The sequence below is a fragment of the Lissotriton helveticus genome, chromosome 11 (genome assembly GCF_964261635.1).
Source record: "Lissotriton helveticus chromosome 11, aLisHel1.1, whole genome shotgun sequence".
Lineage (NCBI taxonomy): Eukaryota > Metazoa > Chordata > Amphibia > Caudata > Salamandridae > Lissotriton > Lissotriton helveticus.
The window spans coordinates 1,206,996,377-1,207,018,728 of NC_136072.1; the positions used below are offsets into that span (position 1 = coordinate 1,206,996,377).

The 22,352-nt window shown below is 43.8% G+C and overlaps 1 protein-coding gene across 1 annotated transcript; it reads left to right on the top strand.

Annotated features, from left to right (window-relative positions):
• Positions 1-19,368: 19,368 nt before the first annotated feature.
• Positions 19,369-21,849, top strand: LOC144791926 (uncharacterized). The gene is given in 1 exon segment (XM_078666737.1): positions 19,369-21,849. A coding segment is annotated over 1 exon segment (2,481 nt).
• The last annotated feature ends 503 nt before the right edge of the window (positions 21,850-22,352 follow it).

Here is a 22,352-nt window from a genome sequence, read left to right on the forward strand (position 1 = left end):
GCTGACTTTTCAGCGATATTCATGCATTGCGGCCGTTTTTTATCGCATTTGCGATAAACCTTGGTAATACCAAGGTTTATCTGCGGTAAAAATCGCCGCAGCTCAGCGGTAAAATTTTGTCTCTAACTAAGCAATAGCGATAATTATCGCTATTGCTTGGTAATATGCCCCTATATCCTCCTAGGGGACCACAACTTCCACCTCGAAGACGCCAACACAACTGACCTTCTGGAAAGCATGAACAACATTGTCTTCAAGCAGCTGGTCACTGCCCCCACCCACATTACAGGAGGCACACGACCCCATCTTCACTTTCGGCAACAAAGTCAAGTACCGGCACACCACACAGCTTACTTGGACAGACCATTATCTCATCCACTTCACCATCTCAAGACCCACCAACCAGGAACCGTGCACCACAGCTCCACAAGCAGAGACTGGAAAAGGATATCAGAAGACTAGTGGAACATCGCTCTCGACTTCCGCCTCCCAACACCGACCCGACTAAGAAGCAAAGAACTTCTCCCAACGGTTCACGGAATGTGTCAACAAAATTCCCCTCACCAAAACATCCAACACCAAGGGACCAACTTAAAGAACCAGCTGGGTCACCGAAGAATTCAAAGTTGCAAACTGCATCAGCCTCCAACTAGAAAAAAAGTGGCGCACCAACAGGAAAACAGAAGACCGCACCACCTTCAAGACAGGCCTCAAACAGTGGCACCATCTCCTGAAGGAAACAAAAAGGAACACCCTAGCATGCCACATTAAGGCCAGTTCTAACCACAGCAAGGAACTATTTGCAATTGTGAAAGATTTCTACAGTCCCACTGAGAACAACATCACACCTTCACCAGAACTGTGCAGTACTCTGACAAACTTCTTCCACAACAAGATCTCCACCATCTATGAGAACATTGAACCCCCAACCCTCCACCGCTGACAATATGAACCAGCCCACACTCACGAACACAAACCTGGAACACCTCGGCACTCAATGGGAGCTCCTCACTACGCAAGACACCATCTCCAGTCAACACCAGAATGACCTTCACACAGGCCCTCATCACCAGAAGGCTGGAGTACGGAATCGCACTTCATGTAGGAATCGTGGCACGCCTCCTGAAGAGTCTTCAGACAATATAGAATGCAGCAGCGAGACTCGTCCTCGACCTGCCTAGAAGGACCCACATCGCACCCCACCTCAGGAAACAACACTGGCTCCAGATACAGAAGAGATGCCAGTTCAAGATGCTGACCCACAGCTACAAAGCCCTACACCAAGGACCAGCATACCTCCACAAACAACTGACCTTCCACGAACACACCAGACACCTCCGGTCCACTCCGCGCTTCCTTGCAGACACCCCCCAGATCCGCCGAGCCAACAGCGGATGACACTCCTTCTTGTGCCTAGCAGCCAAGACATGGAACACCCTTCCACGGCACCTAAGGTCTGCCCCATCACTCCACCAATTCAGGAAAGAACTAAAGACTTGGATGTTCGAATGAGATACAACCTACCTGGAGCTACAAACACCTAAAGACCCAATCAGGTGATTTGCCGCTCTGTGTACATGTCTGATTGAAATAGCTGATTGGTCCAGGTGTGAATGTGCAGTGGTTCATTCGAAGAGTAAATAAGGAGGAATTGGGTTTTGCAAAGGTCCTTTTGAGGTTGTGAGAAGTGAACCAGTCTTGAACGGAGTTTAGTGGTGGCTAGATGAGAGATGTTGTTACTGGATGGGACATTTAAGTAGAGTTGGGTGTCATCTGCATACTGGTGGTAGGCGATCCCCTCCTTTCTTAGTAGAAATCCCAGAGGTTTGATGTAGAGTTTGCACAGGGTAAGATCAAGGATGGAACCCTAGGAGACTCCTTGATCGACTGTCTTCAGTGAAAAGAGACAATTATCAAAAGTGATCCTCTGGGTCCTAACCATGAGGAAGGTGCACATCATTTCAGGGCACACCCTGGCAATGCCCATCCAATTCTTTTCATAGTATATCAAGAAGTATGTGGTGATTTGCTGTATCAAATGCTGCAGACAGATCGATACGTATCAGGAGCTGGCAGAATCTAGGACTTGAAGACCATCAACCTCTCAAGAGCGACTACGCGGAGCAGCGCGGTTCCAGTGTCTCACCCTTGATTGAAGCGCGAGTGGAATCCCTCCAGAAGGTGGTTGTATTGATGTGTTGGGCAAGTTCCTCTTTTGATGATTTTTGCAAGAAAAGGCAGGTTGGAGATAGAATGAAAGTTGAAGTCATCCACAAAAGCTTCTTGAGAAGTGGGTGACTGGGTCGTTTAGTGGGAGTCGGGGAACGATCATTGACTGAGCGAAGATGCTCCATCAGTTTTGGCCAGTAAGGGTGCATAAGCGTGTAAAGATCTTCGTTAATGTTACGCAGAATAGAATCCACAAAATATTTTGAGGGTTTGCTTGAAGTGATGTTTTGAAGTAAGTCTTCTTCCCCGATTATGCAAGAGGTTCGTCATTAGTTCTTGGCTTTGCAAACCACGGTGGGGGAAGGACATTCATCTTGGCATAGAAGGGAATGAACTTTGGAGCCAAAAAATGGTGGAAAAACTTCTGCTTTCTTAGAGGGGCAATCACATTTGATGGAAGTGAGCAAAGTGAACAGTGCAGCCGGTGCAGTGGCACCTGGGCACACTGCACCCACTTATACTTTATTTTCCTATGAAGTAAGGGAATGAGGGGTTATTTTCTGTGCTTACATCAGGGGTCCTGGCTCCCTTGCTACAGCATTGCCACCAACATACAGGTATTTGCCGCCCCCTGCTGTTCCACGGTTGTCAGTGCAGAGTCCACAATAACACAATACAAGATGGTACCTAATTAACAAGACATGTCAAAATCAAAACATGGCATACACACTATAGAGCGGTGTGAGAAGTTGGCCTGGCATATGCTGTCCACTAGTTATAGTGGGCACCTTGCACCAGTCCAAACAACCCCTTAGAGGTGATAGGTTAAAGACAACCTTATTTGAAACATATCTTGTGGTAGCTATGGAGAGGAGCCTTCAGGTCAAGTCTTGAAGGAATGTAAAGCACCTTGTTTTAGCAGTCTATAAACTTGTGAATGGCTAAATGAAAGGAGAACCACACCAGGTATACATATAAAATATATGTCTTTATTCTAAACACACCCTACTAGTTTCTTTATGAGGCTAGAGGTCAAAGCACATATGTTACACGTAATATATAACAGTAAATTATTACAATATACGCTAGGCCCTAGCGGCGGACCAAACCATATATCGATAAAGTGGTATAAGAACACAATTTGACTAGACACAAGGCCTAGAGCCTGTAGAATCGCTGGGACCCCAAGGAACCACCCAAGGTAGTGACACAGGGGACCCACGGGGGACGCATGCTGTGTGAGAACACAGACGCAAATCGCCATTATCTTCTATGGGGAAAGTCGCGGTTGGAAATTTAAAGATTAAGGACACTTAGGAGAGGACTTTGAGAATAGATTCCAAAGGCTGCAGAGTAGCTCTGTTCATGCAAGGGCACCCGCTCACACAAAACCCAGCACCCTGCCTTCAGGATTGATAAGGCCTGCCAGAGGGGTTTATATGTGTGATGATTTAAGGTAGATATAGGTAGCCTATATCTACGTAAGGGGGGCATGCACCACCTTACCCAGGCTGCAGTAGCAGTCCTGTTGTGTCATTTTGGAAGGCTTCCCAGGGGTCGCACAATTCATGCCGCAGCCCCTGGTAGGCCTCTGGTGTACCTCTGTCCAGAGGGGCAGATTTACAAGCCGCTGGCGACACATTTACACCACCGTTGCGTCACTTCTTTGATACAGCGGCTGTGTAAATCATGCGCCATGTTGCGCCGTATTTACAGCATGAATCATATAGAGAGATGCATCACGTTGTAAACCCCTATGCCACATAAAAACCTGTGTCAGGTTTCATGTGGGCGTTTCGGCGCAGGGTGGGCGTTCCCTCACAGGTATGCCTCGTAAAAGTGATGCAGTGAAATCTACAAGATTTCACTGAGTCACTTTTATGGCCGTGCTGCGTCAAAACCCTGTGCCTGCTTGAAGCAGGCGTAAGGATTGATGCAGCATAATAGGCATAGGGCACCCCCTAGCCTTTCTGGAGCCGCGTCGTACTTGCAACGCAACTCCAGCAATGCGCCGCATTTCCGCAGGGGGATGCGACACACATCTGCCCATCTGTGCGCCGTGGTGCGGCACATTGTAAATATGATGCATCAGTGGTGGCACACGGGTGGGTAGATGCGTCGCAACTCCTCTGGCGCATCCCTGCTGATTAGCAGAGATCCACCAGAAGTTGTAAATTTGTCCCTTAGTACCTAGTTTGCCATATACTAGGGACTCATAAGGTACCCCAGGAACCAAACTGGAGTGTACCTATAGTACATGGAATAATTTTAGAAGATAAAGCAGATAGGCTGGGGCCCTGAATAGCAGGTTCCCAGCCAAACTAAGTCAAAAACCATTAAAACACAAGGAAAAAAGCGGGACAACTATGTAGTCAGATTCCACCTTCCTACAAGCGGTCATTTAATTTTCCTTCTGAGGTCAAACCTGTGTTCTTTGCACCTGCTTCTTTTGTTACCTGTTAGATTTGGGGGTCACTGGTTGGCACAGGTATGCACTTGTGACAAACAGGGACCCTCTCCTCTAGTCAGGGCAAGGGACTTACTCCTAAAAATAACCCCTGCTCACCCTCTAGGTAGTGTGGCGCGAACAGACCAGGCTAAACTTCAGGGCGTAAGTAGTTAAGCATTTATGATCACATACAGTAACCCAGGAATACCACAAATGGACACCAGGCTTAATGATATATAAAAAAAATTGTATTTTATAGGAATTCTTTAAGCAGACTTATTACAAGACCATGATAACGTTTTTAGAAATGAGCCACAAGATTGTTTAGGCAAAGTGTCCTTTAAATAAGTGAATTTTCTTCTTTCATGCGCGTTGCTCACTCTGTCCGACTCCCCCGGGAAAATGTACCATGTCAAAGGAAAAAGGTAGGCACACTCGTTGGGGCTCATCCGGCCCGAAGGGGAGAGTCCGGCTCGTCGTCGTCGTGTGGGTCAAGGAACAGCCTGGGAGAGTGGGCGGCCCCTCTACGTTGTGGTCTGGGCTGTTGGGCGCACTTTTGAGCGCAGCATGGAGCAGAGGGGGTCACAGGTTTTTGATGCGGGCGGTCAGGGTCTCAACGGCTTTTGTGACGTGCGTTCGAGCTGTACCTTCGGTTTCTGGAGCGGGCGGCCCGGTGTTTCAACACGTTGTACGAGACGTACTGGGCAGCACGGCTTCAGGAGCTTAGGCGGGCGGTGCGGTCCGGTGCGCTGGCAGCGTAAGAACCGTACATGGCTGGGAAGAGGCTTGTTCCGGGGCGGACAGTTGCGGCACTTAGCGGCCCGTACGCAACATTCTGGACGGCCCTGGCACTACGGCGTGGCCTCGGAAGATGTCAGCGGGGTGCAGTCTGAGTAGGCTTGGATCGTACGAGTCATACCTCACTGGTGAAGCGTTTCTGTAGTCCGTGGTGGCTGAAGGCAGTGGCGGTGTGGCTCGCACAAAAGGGGGAAGTTGTGCACGGTGCGGCGCGGCCCAATTGGGTACGGTGCGCACTACCACTTCAAGAGCAGCGGAGTCACACGGTGCAGGGCGGCAGCGGCACGGACTTCCAGGCGGCAAAGGGGGGGGGGGGGCGAGGCGCACTTGGCGACGGTTCCAGCAGGCACGGGCACAGGCAATCCAGCAGCTCCTAGCAAAGGCAGGAGAAGAGCCCAATGTTCCTGGGGCTCAGTTCAGGGGGCAAGCTCGCTTCCAAGCCCTTAGAGATCGTTTTGAGCATAAGTATTTTAAGCAAAATAAAACAAGTCTCTGTAGGTTCCTTCTCTGCTTTGGCAGCAAGGCAACCACTGCAGGCCAGTCCCCAAGGGTAGGGACAGTACTCCTCCTTCAGGTTTCCCGGTTCCTCCTCCTCAGGCAGAGATTTCTTCTTGGTTCAAAAGCAGGATCTGATTTCTTTTATACACAAAACCCTTTGTTCTTTCAGGACAGGGGGTCTTTGCCTAATCCAGTCCAGTTCCTGAGCACTTTGTATAGGGCAGCTCTGGCTTTTCTTTCAGTGAGCAGGACAGGGACATCAGATGCTCTGCAGGATGTGGAGCCAGCGTTGTGGTGACAAGTACAGTCCAGGAGTACTCTGTTGACAGTCTCCCCCTCTCTCTTTACAAGGTGCAGGGCAGAGACATCAGACGCTCTTTAGGGGGCGTAGCCAGCATTGAGGTGGCAGAGTACAGCCCTATTCAGAGTCAAGGGGCAATCCCAGCACCCATCCTGGTGTAATCCCTCTATTCACCACCTGTCAGCCCCTGCCTGTCTCCTGGAATTCCCCAGCCCTGTCACACACAGAAACCAGACAACAGATACACATCCTAGCAGAGGTGGGCTGAAATGGTTAGGCAAGCAAATACCAACTTTCTAAAAGTGGTATTTGCAAACACAGAACATTAAAATAAACTTTACTAAAATATGTATTTTATTAGTCTGAGTTCAGGCATACTAAACTTAACTTTCTACCATGTTCCCTGAGCCTGCTGGGATTATAGGGTGTAATAATTCCAGCAGCCCATTCTGGCCTATGAGAGCAGGTAGCCTTACAATAGTGAAAAACGAAAATGGCTGTAATTCACTATTAGGACATGCCACACACATCAGGGCTTGTCCTACCTTATGCTTACAATGCACCCTGCCCTTGGGCCTACCATAGGGGTGACTCCCATGAAGTAAAGGGAAGGTTTAGGGGTTGGCAAATGTGTGCACTTGTCCAGCCAGCATGACAGTACCAGACTGCACGCAGGTTCTGCAATGGCAGACCTTAGACACATTTTAAAAGGCTGCTTCTGTGGGTGGCACAACCAGTGCTGCAGGCCCACCAGCAGCATTTGTATTTACAAGCCCTGGCATTCCTGGTGCCCTTTACTGGGGTCTGACAGAAAACCAAATAAGCCAATCATGGACATCAATTACATATACACTTTTCATAAGGAGCACTTGCACTGTGGCAATGATTGGCAGTGGCACAGTGCCCCGAGCTGCTAACACCAGCAAAACACATGAGGCACATCAGCAAAAAGTGGAAAGGAGACTCACGCCAAGGTGCCAGGTCTAACATTACCTACAAGGAGGAGGGTTCCTGCTTCTGCGTGTTCCCAAGTGAAAAGTTTTATCTTCCTTAGTTTTACAGACTTCCTTCGTTTTACAGATGTAAGGAAAGAAGTGCCCAGATTGTAGTATTGTGACGTGGATAGTTTAGGAGACCATGTTTTTCTCCCTTTCTTTTCACATGTCTAATTGTTGCCAAACTCTGTCCTCTGTTTGCGGTTTGACCTGTTCCCAAACCTTTCACACTCACCTCTAATCAGCCTATACTTGGAGAGGGTTTGCCTGTGCTCTGTGTTGTTCTCCACAATCCTTGTACTATGCAGTATTCAAGCGGGTGTATCGAGCTCTCTGTGTGTAGCCCGGACCCACTGCGGACATTGTGGTGCCCAATGCAGGCACTGTGTGGCTGTGTTGCATGACCTGAGGAGCCTCCGGTGAATTATACTTGTCAGCACAGGGAGGGTTTGTGTTCTGGCCCTGACAGGATTCTGCTCGGTCCTCTTCCTTCCTGACCATTTTGTTTCCATGCGAAGAAAGCTGCATCGAAGGTGCAGTCAAGCAGGAAATGGTAGTGAGACAAAATAACGAAATTAAAATATCGATATACAATAATATCGATGTTTTAATATCGATGGTATAGAATATCGATGTGTAAAATATCGATATACAGAATATCGTTTTTTAAGGTATGTATGTTACTAGAATATCGATGTGTGAAATATTGACAGACATAATATCGTTTTTTAAGGTATGTATGTTACGAATATCGAAATTTACTAATATCTAAATTTTGTTTAGTGTTATGTATTTTATTATGTTGTTTATATGTTTGTTAAATATGTTTTGTAATGTATGTTTGAAAATTAGTAATTTTGTTTACATTTTGCGTTTTAGTATCAGAGCGGGTTGTGGGTTTATAGGTAATAGGGTGGGAAGTAATTTAATAATAATTAATTAATTAATATATATTTGTAAACATTTTTAATTAATAATTAATTGGTAATTAATTAATATTAATTAGTTAATTACATTAATTAGAGTTAATGTGCTAATATCTTTAATTTAGTGTTATTGTTAATTAATAATTATTGGTAATTAAATAATATTAATTAGTTAATTAAATTAATCAGATTTAATGTGCTAATATATTTAATTTTTTGTTATTGTTAATTAATTAATTGGTAATTACTTAATATTAAATAGTATATTAAATTAATTAGAGTAAATGTGCTAATATATTTAATTTTTTGTCATTGTTAATTAATAATTAATTGGTAATTAAATAATATTAATTATTTAATTAAATTAATTAGAGTTAATGTGCTAATATATTTAATTTTTTGTTATTGTTAATTAATAATTAATTGGTAATTAATAATTATTAACTGATTAAATGATGTGATTTATTTATGTGTAGTGGGTTGTGTGTTTATAGGGGAATAGGGTGTGATATAATTAAATGTAATAAATTAAGGAGATTGTATTTATTTATTGGTATTTATTGTTAATTAATTGGTAATTAATATGTGTTAATTAGTTCATTTATAATATCATAAAATTAATAATATTAATTGTTATTAATTGATTAATTGAAATGTATATTAATTGTGTTTCTTTGTATGTGTAGTGTGTTGTGTGTTAAAGGGGGAGTAGTGTGGGAAGTAATTTTTACCCCTACGCTATCCAACGCTTTCCCTACTGTTGCACCCTCTGGAGTGGAAATAGTAATTTAAACCCCTTCGCTATCCAAAGCTTTCCCTACTGTTGCACCCTCTGGAGTGGGAATAGTAATTTTTTACCCCTACGCTATCCAACGCTTTCCCTACTGTTGCATCCTCTGGAGTGGGAATAGTAATTTTTACCCCTACGCTATCGAACGGTTTCCCTACTGTTGCACTCTCTGGAGTGGGAATAGTAATTTTTACCCCTACGCTATCCAACGCTTTCCCTACTGTTGCACCCTCTGGAGTGGGAATAGTAATTTTTACCCCTTCGCTATCCAATGCTTTCCCTACTGTTGCACCCTCTGGAGTGGGAATAGTTATTTTTACCCCTACGCTATCCAACGCTTTCCCTACTCTTGCACTCTCTGGAGAGGGAATAGTAATTTTTACCCCTATGCTATCCAACGCTTTCCCTACTGTTGCACCCTCTGGAGTGGGAATAGTAATTTTTAACCCTACGCTATCCAACGCTTTCCGTACTGTTGCACCCTCTTGAGTGTGAATAGTAATTTTTACCCCTACGCTATCCAACGCTTTCCCTACTGTTGCACCCTATGGAGTGGGAATAGTAATTTAAACCCGTACGCTATCCAACGCTTTCCCTACTGTTGCACCCTCTGGAGTGGGAATAGTAATTTTTACCCCTTCGCTATCCAACGCTTTCCATACAGTTGCACCCTCTGGAGTGGGAATAGTTATTTTTACCCCTACGCTATCCAACGCTTTCCCTACTGTTGCACCCTCTGGAGTGGGAATAGTAATTTTTACCCCTACGCTATCCAACGCTTTCCGTACTGTTGCACCCTCTGGAGTGGGAATAGTAATTTTTTCCCCTACGCTATCCAACGCTTTCCCTACTGTTGCACCCTCTGGAGTGGAAATAGTAATTTTTACCCCTACGCTATCCAACGCTTTTCCTACCGTTGCAATATGTGGAGTAAGTATATATATAAATTTATATGTAGAGTTTTTATTTTATTTTTAATGTATATGTATTAGTTATAATTTTTTTTAATATGCTTGAATGTTTTTCTTTAATATTTGTAAAATTATATGTATTAAAAAAATATTTTTACATTATTATTAATACATTTAAAAAAAACGATATTTTTTAATTTTGATATTTTTGTACTACGATATTATTTTTTTCGATATTTTTGTACTTACCTTTATGAAGATATGATTTCGATATTTTTGATGGCGATATTTTTGTGTCGATATTTTTGTATGTAGATATTCTGTCTGTCGATATTATGTCATAGATCCGCAGGAAATACATGTTATAGACCAGCGCCGCCTAGTGGTTTAATCTTTCCACTACATGTCATGATGGAGAACATCCTGTCAAGCAGTGAATACATGTTATACAACAGCGCCCCCCGGTGGTTTCATCTTTCCACTAAATGTCATCTTGAAGAAGGTCCTGTCAAGCAGTGAATACATGTTATACAACAACGCCACCCGGTGGTTTCATCTTTCCACTAAATGTCATCTTAAAGAAGATTAAGTCAAGCAGTGAATACATGTTATACAACAGCGCCACCCGGTGGTATCATCTTTCCACTAAATGTCATCTTGAAGAAGATCCAGTCAAGCAGTGAATACATGTTATACAACAGCGCCACCCTGTGGTTTAATCTTTCAACTACATGTCATCTTAAAGAAGATTAAGTCAAGCAGTGAATACGTGTTATACAACAGCGCCACCCGGTGTTATCATCTTTCCACTACATGTCATTATGGAGAAGGTTTTGTCAAGCAGTAAATACATGTTATACAAGAGCGCCACCCGGTGGTTTCATCTTTCCACTAAATGTCATCTTGAAGAAGGTCCTGTCAAACAGTGAATACATGTTATACAACAGCGCCACCCTGTGGTTTAATCTTTCCACTACATGTCATCTTGGAGAAGATCCAGTCAAGCGGTGAATACATGTTATACAACAGCGCCACCCTGTGGTTTAATCTTTCCACTACATGTCATCTTGGAGAAGATCCAGTCAAGCGGTGAATACATGTTATACAACAGCGCCACCCGGTGGTTTCATCTTTCCACTACATGTCTTGTTGGAGAAGGTTTGGTCAAGCAGTGAATACAATACAACAGCGCCACCCTGTGGTTTAATCTTTCCACTACATGTCATGTTGGAGAACATCCTGTCAAGCAGTAAATACATGTTATACAACAACACCACCCAGTGGTTTCATCTTTCCACTACATGTTATCTTGAAGAAGGTCCTGCCAAGCAGTGAATACATGTTATACAACAGCGCCACCCGGTGGTTTCATCTTTCCACTACATGTCATTATGGAGAAGGTTTTGTCAAGCAGTGAATACATGTTATACAACAGCGCCACCCGGTGGTTTAATCTGTCCAATACATGTCATCTTGGAGACGTGTGTGGCTGGTATCTCATACAGTGGTACCTTGTGACGTGTGATGCTTCCATCTCATACAGTGGTACCTAGTGACGTCTGAAGCTTCCATTTCATACAGTGGTACCTAGTGACGCATGATGTTGCCATGTCATACAGTGGTACCTTTGTGACGTGTGATGCTTCCATCTCATACAGTGGTACCTAGTGACATGTGCGGCTGTCATCCTATACAGTGGTACCTAGTGACGTGTGATGCTTCCATCTCATACAGTGGTACCTAGTGACGCATGATGTTGCCATGTCATACAGTGGTACCTTTGTGACGTGTGATGCTTCCATCTCATACAGTGGTACCTAGTGACGTGTGCGGCTGTCATCCTATACAGTGGTACCTAGTGACGTGTGATGCTGCCATCTGATACCGTGGTACATAGTGACGTGTGAGGCTGGTATCTCATACAGTGGTACCTAGTGACGTGTAATACTGTCATCTCTTACAAGGGCACCTAGTGACATGTGATGTTGCCATCTCACAGAGTGGTACCTAGTGACATGTGATGGTTCTATCTCATACATTTGTACCTGGTGTCGTGTGATGATTCCATCTCATACAGTGGTACCTAGTGAGCGTGTGAGGCTGACATCTCATACAGTGGTACCTAGTGACATGTGATGCTTCCATTTCATACATTTGTACCTGGTGTCGTGTGATGATTCCATCTCATACAGTGGTACCTAGTGAGCGTGTGAGGCTGACATCTCATACAGTGGTACCTAGTGACATGTGATGTTGCCATCTCATACAGTGGTACCTGGTGACTTGTGATGATTACATCTCATACAGTGGTACCTAGTGAGCGTGTGAGGCTGACATCTCATCCAGTGGTACCTAGTGACATGTGATGTTGCCATCTCACACAGTGGTACCTAGTGACAAGTGATGCTACCATCTGGTACCTAGTGAAGTGTGATGCTGCAATCTCATTAAGTGGTACCCAGTGACGTGTGAGGCTGCCATCTCATACAGTGGTAGCTAGTGACGTGTGATGCTTCCATCTCTTACAGTGGTAACTAGTGACGTCTGATGCTTCCATCTCATACAGTGGTACCTAGTGACGTGTGATGTTCCATCTCATACAGTGGTACCTAGTGAGCGTGAGAGGCTGACATCTCATACAGTGGCACCTAGTGACATGTGATGTTGCCATCTCACAGAGTGGTACCTAGTGACACGTGATGCTGCCATCTTATACCGTGTTACTGAGTGACACGTGATGCTGCCATCTCATACAGTGGTACCTAGTGACGTGTGATGCTGGTATCTCATACAGTGGTACCTAGTGACGCGTGATGCTGCCATCTCACACAGTGGTACCTAGTGACGTGTGATGCTTACATCTCATACAGTGGTACTTAGTGACGCATGATGCTGCCATCTCCCACAGTGGTACCTTGAGATGTGTGATGCTTCCATCTCATACCGTAGTACATAATGACATGTGAGGCTGGTATCTCATTCAGTGGTACCTAGTGACGTGTAATACTGCCATCTCTTACAATGGTAGCTAGTGACGTGTGATGCTGCCATCTTATAAAGGGGTATATAGTGAAGTATGAGGCTGGTATCTAATACAGTGGTACCTAGTGATGTGTGATGCTGCCATCTCACACAGTGGTACCTAGCGACGTGTAATACTGCCATCTCTTACAAGAGTACCTAGTGACATGTGATGCTGCCATCTTTTACAGTGGTACCTAGTGACGCGTGATACTGCCAACTCATACAGGGGCACCTAGTGACGTGTGATGCTGCCATCTCATACAGTGGTACCTAGTGACATATGAGGCTGGTATCTCACACAGTGGTACCTAGTGAGTTATGATGCTTGCATCTCATACAGTGGTACCTTGTGAGGTATGATGCTTCCATCTCATACAGTGGTACCTAGTGACGAGTGATGCTGCCATCTCATACAGTGGTACCTAGTGAAGCGTGATGCTGCCATCTCATTCTGGGGTACCTAGTGACGTGTGATGCTGCCATCTCATACAGTTGTACCTAGTGACTTGTGATGCTACCATCTCATACAGTGGTACCTAGTGACATGTGAGGCTGCCATCTTATACAGTGGTACCTAGTGATGTGTGATGCTGCCATCTCATTATGTGGTACCTAGTGACAAGTGAGGCTGCCATCATATACAGTGGTACCTAGTGATGTGTGATGCTGCCATCTCATACAGTGGTACCTAGTGACATGTGAGGCTGCCATCTTATACAGTGGTACTTAGTGACGTGTGATGCTGCCATCTCATACAGTGGTACCTAGTGATGTGTGATGCTGCCATCTCATTAAGTGGTACCTAGAGAAGCGTGATGCTGCAATCTCATATGGTGGTACCTAGTGGCGTGAGATGCTACCATCTCATACCGAGGTACCCCGTGACGTGTGATGCTGCCATCTCATACAGTGGTTCCCAGTGACGTGTGAGGATGGTATCTTATACAGTGGTACCTAGTGACGTGTGCTGCTGCCATCTCATACAGGGGTACCTAGTGACGCGTGATGCTGCAATCTCATACAGTGGTACCTTGTGACTTGTGATGCTGCCATCTCATACAGTGGTACCTAGTTATGTGTGAGGCTGCCATCTCATACAGTGGTACCTAGTGATATGTGATGCCGCCATCTCATTAAGTGGTACCTAGTGACGCGTGATGCTATCATCTCATACAGTGGTACCTAGTGACATGTGAGGCTGCCATCTCATACAGTGGTACCTAGTGACGCATGATGCTGCCATTTCATACAGTGGTACCTAGTGATGCGTGATGCTGCCATCTCATACAGTGGTACCTAGTGATGTGTGATGCTGCCATCTCATGAAGTGGTACCTAGTGACGTGTGAGGCTGCCATCTCATACAGTGGTACCTAGTGATGTTAGTATCTCATACAGTGTTACCTAGTGACGCATGATGCTGCTATCTCACACAGTTGCACCTAGTGACGTGTGATGCTGGTATTTTTCACAGTGGTACCTAGTGATGTGTAAGGTTGCCATCTCATACAGTGGTACCTAGTGACATGTGATGCTGCCATCTCATACAATGGTACCTAGTGACGTGTGAGGCTGGTATCTCATACAGTGATACCTAGTGACGTGATGTTGCCATCTCACAGAGTGGTGCCTAGTGACACGTGATGCTGCCATCTCATACAGTGTTACCTAGTGATGTGTGAGGCTGGTATCTCATACAGTGGTACCTAGTGACGTGTCATACTGCCATCTCTTACAAGGGTACCTAGTGACGTGTGATGCTGCCATCTTATACAGTGGTACCTAGTGACGCGTGATGCTGCCATCTCATACAGGGGTACCTAGTGACGCGTGATGCTGCCATCTCATAAAGGGGTACCTAGTGACGTATGAGGCTGGTATCTCATACAGTGGTACCTAGTCAGGTATGAGGATGCCATCTTATACAGTGGTACCTAGTGACGCGTGATTCTGCCACCTCATACAGGGGTACCTAGTGACTCGTGATGTTGCCTTCTCATAAAGGGGTACCTAGTGACATATGAGGCTGGTATCTCATACAGTGGTACCTAGTGACGTGTAATACTGCCATCTCACACAGTGGTACCTAGTGAGTTATGATGCTTGCATCTCATACAGTGGTACCCTGTGAGGAATGATGCTTCTGTAGTTCTGAAAATTCTGGACTCGTGAAGAAAACTTCGTCGTAGCATGACGATTTTTATGTCAAAATACCGAAAATGGCTAGTACACTATGTACAAGCATTTTCGTCATATTCGAGTGACGATTTCATCTCGAAATCGCCATTTTCGTTCTGAACCCTTGGCTTCCATTTTGTGTACGGCAGCCATTTTGTGAGTTGCCCTTTACATAGGCTTATAATACAGCTAAATTCGATTCCAAAGGACACGTACATCTTAATTGACTTTCCTGTGACCTGGGCAAGTTGGAACCATTGCCCCAGGCCAAACCTGTTTGGTCAGTTCCTCTCCCAGTGGCCGAACGAGATAGCATCAAGGCACAACATGCCAAGCACCCTTTTCATCACACACACACCCTGCCGAATCTTGCTCAGACCTGTCCCTGCTCTTTTCTCTCTCACTTGCTTTATGATGGCGAGGTGCCCGTTTTTATTGGGGGTCCACCGATATCTGATGAGAATGTTGGGCCTTGCCGGGTAATTTGTTGTGGGCTGGACGTTCTGAAATGTGGGCTTGTCATCATGACTCTGCTTTTTCTTCGTAGTGAAAATATGCGAATAGGCTACTGTAAATCTGAGAATGTTTGCCTGAAGCACAATATTTTGTATAAAAAGAGAAGCCTGGCTTTGTAAGATTGAGCAGTCTCCTGAGAATATACATCCCGTGTTGTTGTACTTCTAGGACCTGTTACTTGGTTGCAGCCAATAAAATCGATCCTTGACTTCACCTAGAAGACTCTGAGTTTCTGTGGTCTGAATCAGGAAAGTACTCGAGGTCTTTGGGTGTACCCTGACACTGCTGGGTTACCGGTTCGGTACCGGTTCTGAAAAACCCAGTACCTCAGTTGGCGCCCAACGTGGGGCGATACCAGCGGTACCGGTCCAGCCAGAGGTTCGTGAGGAGCTTCGTGGGAAAATTCTGGAGGAAGGCCGCCTGCATGTCGACGTGGTCCGAAAGTCTTTGCTGGGAGGTTCCCCGCTTCCCGACGGCTACAAAGGACTGCTGCCCTGGCTATCGCCCTGATTTGGACCCTTGAAGTTTGGTAGAGCGAAACGCTAAGACGAGTCTTCTGGTGACGTCATCGATATCTCAGTTAAGTATAAGTGGAGCGTGAAGTATCTTCATTAATGAATCCAAGATATAGAAAGATATATTAAATGAAGTTTAATCCAGGAATAAAGATCCCATCCACATACAATGCCAGCAGACATCAACTGACTGAAATTAGAACATTCCCATGTCAACATAAGGTGACATAGCTAATGGCGTCCTTAAGATTCTATTAAAGCTGCAGTGTTAAATATTACACATCTCCTTCCCTCCAAAAAAAAAACAATAAAAATAAGTTGTACAACATGCATGAAATTATCCAGATACATAAACTATACAAAATCAGTAAGATAAGTAGGCCTTTGGACACGCGTGTAGAAGACCTAATATTTCCAGAATCAATTGCTTTACCATTTTCCAAACTCTTTTCCTTGGAATCCAAACTCTCACCACCTTGCAATTTCTTTCTAACAACGACAACTCTATTTAGATTCCAAATGCGATGATCTTGTGTTTGCACTGCATTGTTAAAAATTTTGATCACTTTGATAGGCTTCATAAACTTTGTTTCTGAACAACCCACCATGCCAGGACGTTTGACCATGATCATATCGCCAACACAGACAACAGTTTTTTTAACACTTTTTTTAACATCAAAATATGCTTTTCTACGTTTAGCTTTATCCATTTCATTTTTAACAATTTCATCTTTGTTGCACACACATTCTTTGCACTTCAACATTTCATACTTATTAACCCAAAAAGGTTCAACATGTGTGTTAGGAATTCTCCCACGAAACAACAAAAATGGAGTCTTTCCAGTTGTCGCGTGAGGAGTATATCGGTATTCTTCAATTTTTGCCAAAACACATTTTTTCCAATCAGATGACAAGTTTTTGGCTAAACTAATAGTGTCTTTGATCACTTTATTGAATCTCTCGACCATGCCATTGGCCTCAGGGTGGTAAAGAGAACAGGTCTTATGTGTAATACCCTTAGAAGATAAATAATGTGCCATCTCCTTGGAAACAAATTGCACACCATTATCTGATAAAATGGTTGCAGGAAGACCTTCTTTATAAAATAACTCACCCAAACATTGGATAATCTTACTTGAATCAATTCCTGATTAAAAAAAACTTCTGGCCATCTTGAGTACATATCAATGACCACCAGTATAAAAACCTGAGAATCTCTATGTTGTATAGGATCCACTAAATCCAGAGTTATGTCCTGCCAAGGACCATTAGGTCTTCTTCTTAAAAACATGGGTTGCGTGTGCGTATTATAAGACTTATCGCTAACATTACAGTGTATACACTCTCTAATTACCCTTTCAACCATTTTATCCATGCCTGGCCACCAATAGGACATGCGAAGCCTCTCTTTGCTTTTGGATAAACCTGAATGAGCAACATGAACTAAATCTATCAAATCTTTCCTGAGACTAGATGGAGGAATCAACTTTGTTCCACGAAACAACAAGTCATTATCAACAGATAATTCGCTGTGTACCGTCCAAAAAGGCTTTGTCAAAGCAGAACCTTCCTTGCTATTAGCCCAACCATTTTTCATCAAAGACATAACTTCACATAAGGTATTATCTTTTCTCAATTCCTCAGACCATTTCTTCTCTGATAGAAATTCGTAATCCACAGCACAAACCAATTCATCATCTAACTCCAAATGATCATCTCCCAAATCACTTTTAGAAACTAGGCGTGAAAGAACATCTGCTATGCCATTATCAACACCCGGAATGTATTGAACACCAAAGCTATATTCTTGTAGGCCAATAACCCACTTTGATATTCTCCCTGACACAAGATCCAACCCTTTCTTGCTAAAAATTTCCACTAAGGGTTTATGATCAGTATGGACATCAAAAACCAGACCCCAAAGAAATTTCTTTAGTTTTCTCACCGCCCAAAACACAGCCAAAGCTTCCCTCTCTACAACGGAATAACGAGTTTCAGCGTCTCTCAAACTTCTAGATAAAAACATTATGGTTTGCATGCCATCAGGACCATTTTGCTTTAATACAGCACCTAACCCTTTTTCACTTGCATCAGTAATTAAAATGGACTTGATCTTAGGGTTGAAGCTTTTTAACGCAGGAGCACTGTTTAACTTTTGTTTAATTTCAATGAACTCATTCTCACATTGATCAGACCAATGAAATTCCACGCCTTTCCTCAACAAACACCTCATGTTTACTGTTAATTCGGCAAAGCCTTTGACAAATGTTGCATAATATTCAATCATGCCTAAAAGCTTCATGAGTTCAGTTTTATTTTCTGGTGCTACCATATTGTTTATAGTGTCCACCAATTCGGATTTTAGTTTCACACCCTCACCAGAAATGTTATGTCCTAGGTAGTTTATTGAATCGGATCTGAATCTACATTTGCTTGCTTTTACGGTGAGATTGTGTTTGCTGAATCTTTCCAATACCATATTCAATGTTGCATTGTGATCAGATACATTTTCTGCAAAGATTAATACATCATCTTGATATATACAAACACCAGGAACATCTTTTAAAACTTTTTCCATTACCCGTTGAAACACAGAGGAAGCAGACACTAACCCAAATGGCATCCTCCTGAATCTATACGTGCCAAAAGGTGTTGGCTGTCAGAAGATAAATAAAGCGCTTGAGTAGCATGGAATGCTGGCAGTTACTTTCAAGCTTGATATAGGTAAAAGTGGTTTCTACTCACGAAAATTACAGTCAAGGTTGTTGATGTTGAAATCTTGATATTGATGTAATCAAGAGATGATAGTATCAAATGTTGGATGCCAGTTAAGAAAGGATTAACTTCTTCAGTTGGTTTTTCTCCTCACAAAACTGATGTTGGGATCTTTTCATAAAATATCCATGTATTCCTTTTAAAAGTTTCCAATGCCGACTACGCCAGTGAAGTATCTTCATTAATGAATCCAAGATATAGAAAGATATATTAAATGAAGTTTAATCCAGGAATAAAGATCCCATCCACATACAATGCCAGCAGACATCAACTGACTGAAATTAGAACATTCCCATGTCAACATAAGGTGACATAGCTAATGACGTCCTTAAGATTCTATTAAAGCTGCAGTGTTAAATATTACAGAGCGTCTCCCAGTCCTTAGTTGGTTCTTAGTTTTGGGTATCCCCTTGGGATCATTTTGTTTGGAACTTGCAAGTGCCAAAACCGAAGGACTCGTGTATTCAAGAGAAATATCGTAATCGATAATCCTTTGAAGTTTGGAGCTAGACTAGAGAGCGAAGATGCCTGGTCTTAGCAGACTTGGAAATTTGTTTTGTCTTGGTTGTAGTAATAGGGACTCCCGATTGGAGGACTCGTGTCCGGTTTCTCCGATTGGAACTCCAACTTATGAATTATATGTGAAACATGGAGTAGGCCCCATCACATATAACGAAGTGTGGATCAAATACACCAGAAAAGATGGTGTTTTAAAATGGCCCCAATACGGTAGCTTTGATACCGAAATCCTAGATAACCTTGAAGTTAAACTTTTTAAGAAGAAAGCCCGGCCAGCGATGTTTGCCTCTTTCCGCCTATGGCGTAAGGAGGCCAAACAGAAGGAAATTAAATTAGAGAAGAAAAATAAGAGAGAAAGGGGTATTTCGGTAATACAAGCTGCTATGCAGTTTAAAGACAATGAAGAAGAACAGATGAGTGAGCAGTTGCACAGGCAACGTAAAATGGTGATAGATAAATGCTATCCAGTTTTGCCGCCTCTTCAGCAAGATGCAGCAAAAGAGCTTGAAAAAGATCCGTTAATGGCGCATTTGTTAAGTTCGCCACCCCCCTATGCGCAGAATGCTACAGCACCTCCGCAACCTTTAGTTGCGCAACCCGTGGTTGCATTGCCTCCTGTTCCTCCACAGCACCCATCAGCTACTCTTCAGCTGGCTCCTGCTCCTCCGGTGCAGCCTCCTCAAGGGCCACCGACTTTTACATCTGCTCTTCCTATACTTCCTACAACTTTGACTACCATATCGACTACCACTCCTAGTACTTCTCCTGACACTGCCTCTCCATCTGCCTCGTCTGCATCTGCCTCGTCTGCATCTGCCTCGTCTCACTCTGCCTTCCCTCTTGTCTTTTCCTCGACTTCTCCTTCTGTTCGTCAGAGAGTGGCTAGCACTGTTACTAGTATTTTGTATCCTTTCTTTGGAGCGGCAAGTCCGGCTCCTGTCTCTGAGCATAAACAGTTGCGTATCAAACAGCCTGATTCTAGGGAGAAAGAAACGTTAAATCATTTGGCATATAGATGGGTGACTGACCCGACAATATATGATCTAAATTCGGTTATGGATGTATTCCATCAGTGGGAAGATTCAAAGCAGAGATACGTTTTTGAGAAAATGTGTGCTTTTCTGTGTGAAGATTTAGAGGAAAATGATTTGGACTCTAATCCGCCCGAGTTGAGCCATGTACGGTTCGAATTTTCAAAAGGCACAATTGTGGGTTCAGATGTTAGAAAAGCAGTTGCGACGTTGTTGTCGCTTAGGACTGAAGGTGTTTCTAAGTCGTTGTTTGAGTATGATTCTTCTGCTAAAAAGAAGGCGAGACAATACCCCATGAGAGAAGATCCCCCACAATGGAGAGAGGGTGACGCAAATGCTAACCCACCTATTCTGCCACACTTTCAGCGTGTGTGGGTACATGTTCCATGGAAGCGAGCTGAAGTTTTGGCCCTTAAACAGACATTGCCTGATCCCCGTAAAAATCCCGCAGGGTATTACAAAGAGTTGTCACAGACTGCTGGGTCATGTATCATGAATTTAGCCGATATCGATATGTTATTTGGGAACGTTGTTCCACAGCCTTTATGGGGAAAGATTTGCCATGCAGATCATGATCAGGAGTTAGGTGACTCATGGGCTAATATTGCTGCTGCAGATGCCCTACAAATTGGTGGTGCTAAGCCTGAGCCTTTAGTAACTTAACTCCCTGGTAGGATTATTAATTACATGAAGACTTTAATGCCTGCCATGCGAGTAAATTGGGATAAATTGTCTGCGTGTAAGCAGAAGAAAGAAGAAACGGTGTCTGATTTCTTCACCAGGTTTGAAGAAACGTTTGTCGACCACAGTGGTCAAGATATGAGCACAGAAGGTGGTCAGCGTTTGTTCGTCGATAAATTTGTGCACAATCTGCTTCCGGAGTCGTGTAAGAAGTTGAAAGATTCAGAGAGTTCTTGGGCAGTTTCCTCTTCAGCACAGATATTGGCTACTGCACAATATTACGAAAATCGAGACAAAGACGAGAAAGATAGAGCAGAAAAGAAAACTAAAGAGTTGAAAACGAAGGTTCTGTTACAGCAAGCATATCCGCCACGTGGTGGTGGTGGCCAGAATAATGGTGGTCAGAATAACTATCAGAATAATTATCAGCAGCCTCAACAGTATCAGAAGAACTCGCAAAGAGTCGAGTATACTCAACCACGTGTTCCTGTAGGTCCCAATCAGTGTTCATATTGCAAGGAAGAGGGTCATTTTAAGTATAGTTGCCCTATTCTGTTACAGCGCGCGAATGGTGTGTCAAACACAAGAGGTAGAGGTGTTCAGCAAGCGCCTAGAGGTAGAGGACGTGGAAACGTCCCCCAGAACGCACGTCCCCTTCCGCCTCAAAATTCTATGAATAGGTTCGATCAGCAGAATAACGCATCTGGTAGGACAGCTCAGTACTATGCTGATGATTACTATACAGATGAGCATTGGGAAGGTAATGATTGCTAGGACAGCCATAGACAAAGAGAGGGAGTTGTTTCAGTTCCAGTAGATCAGAATGGACCATACGTTGAGGTGATTACATCAGGTATGTCAGAGCCTTTTCTGTTGGATACTGGTGCTACAAAGAGTTCTATTATGCACTCCAAACTCCCTGGCGCACCTTTGTCTGGCGAAATGAATGTTTCTGTAGGTTTTTCTGGCGCCCCGGTTAGAAATCCGATTTCTGACCCTTTGTCTCTTTCTGTTGGTCCTTGTGAATTCGAAGCACCCCTTATTCTGACAACAGGTTGTGGTGAAAACTTGTTAGGATTAGATCTGTTAAAAAGATTGTGTGCGACTTTGTACTGTTCTCCTTCAGGAGTACAACTTACTTTAGGTAAGAAAGTGGTTTCTCCAATGTATTTGTCAAGGGATAAACGTCCAACAGAATTGTCGTTTCTTCCTGATATTCTTTGGGCTACTGGTCCTAATGATGTGGGTCTTTTAGAAATACCACCATATGTTGTAAC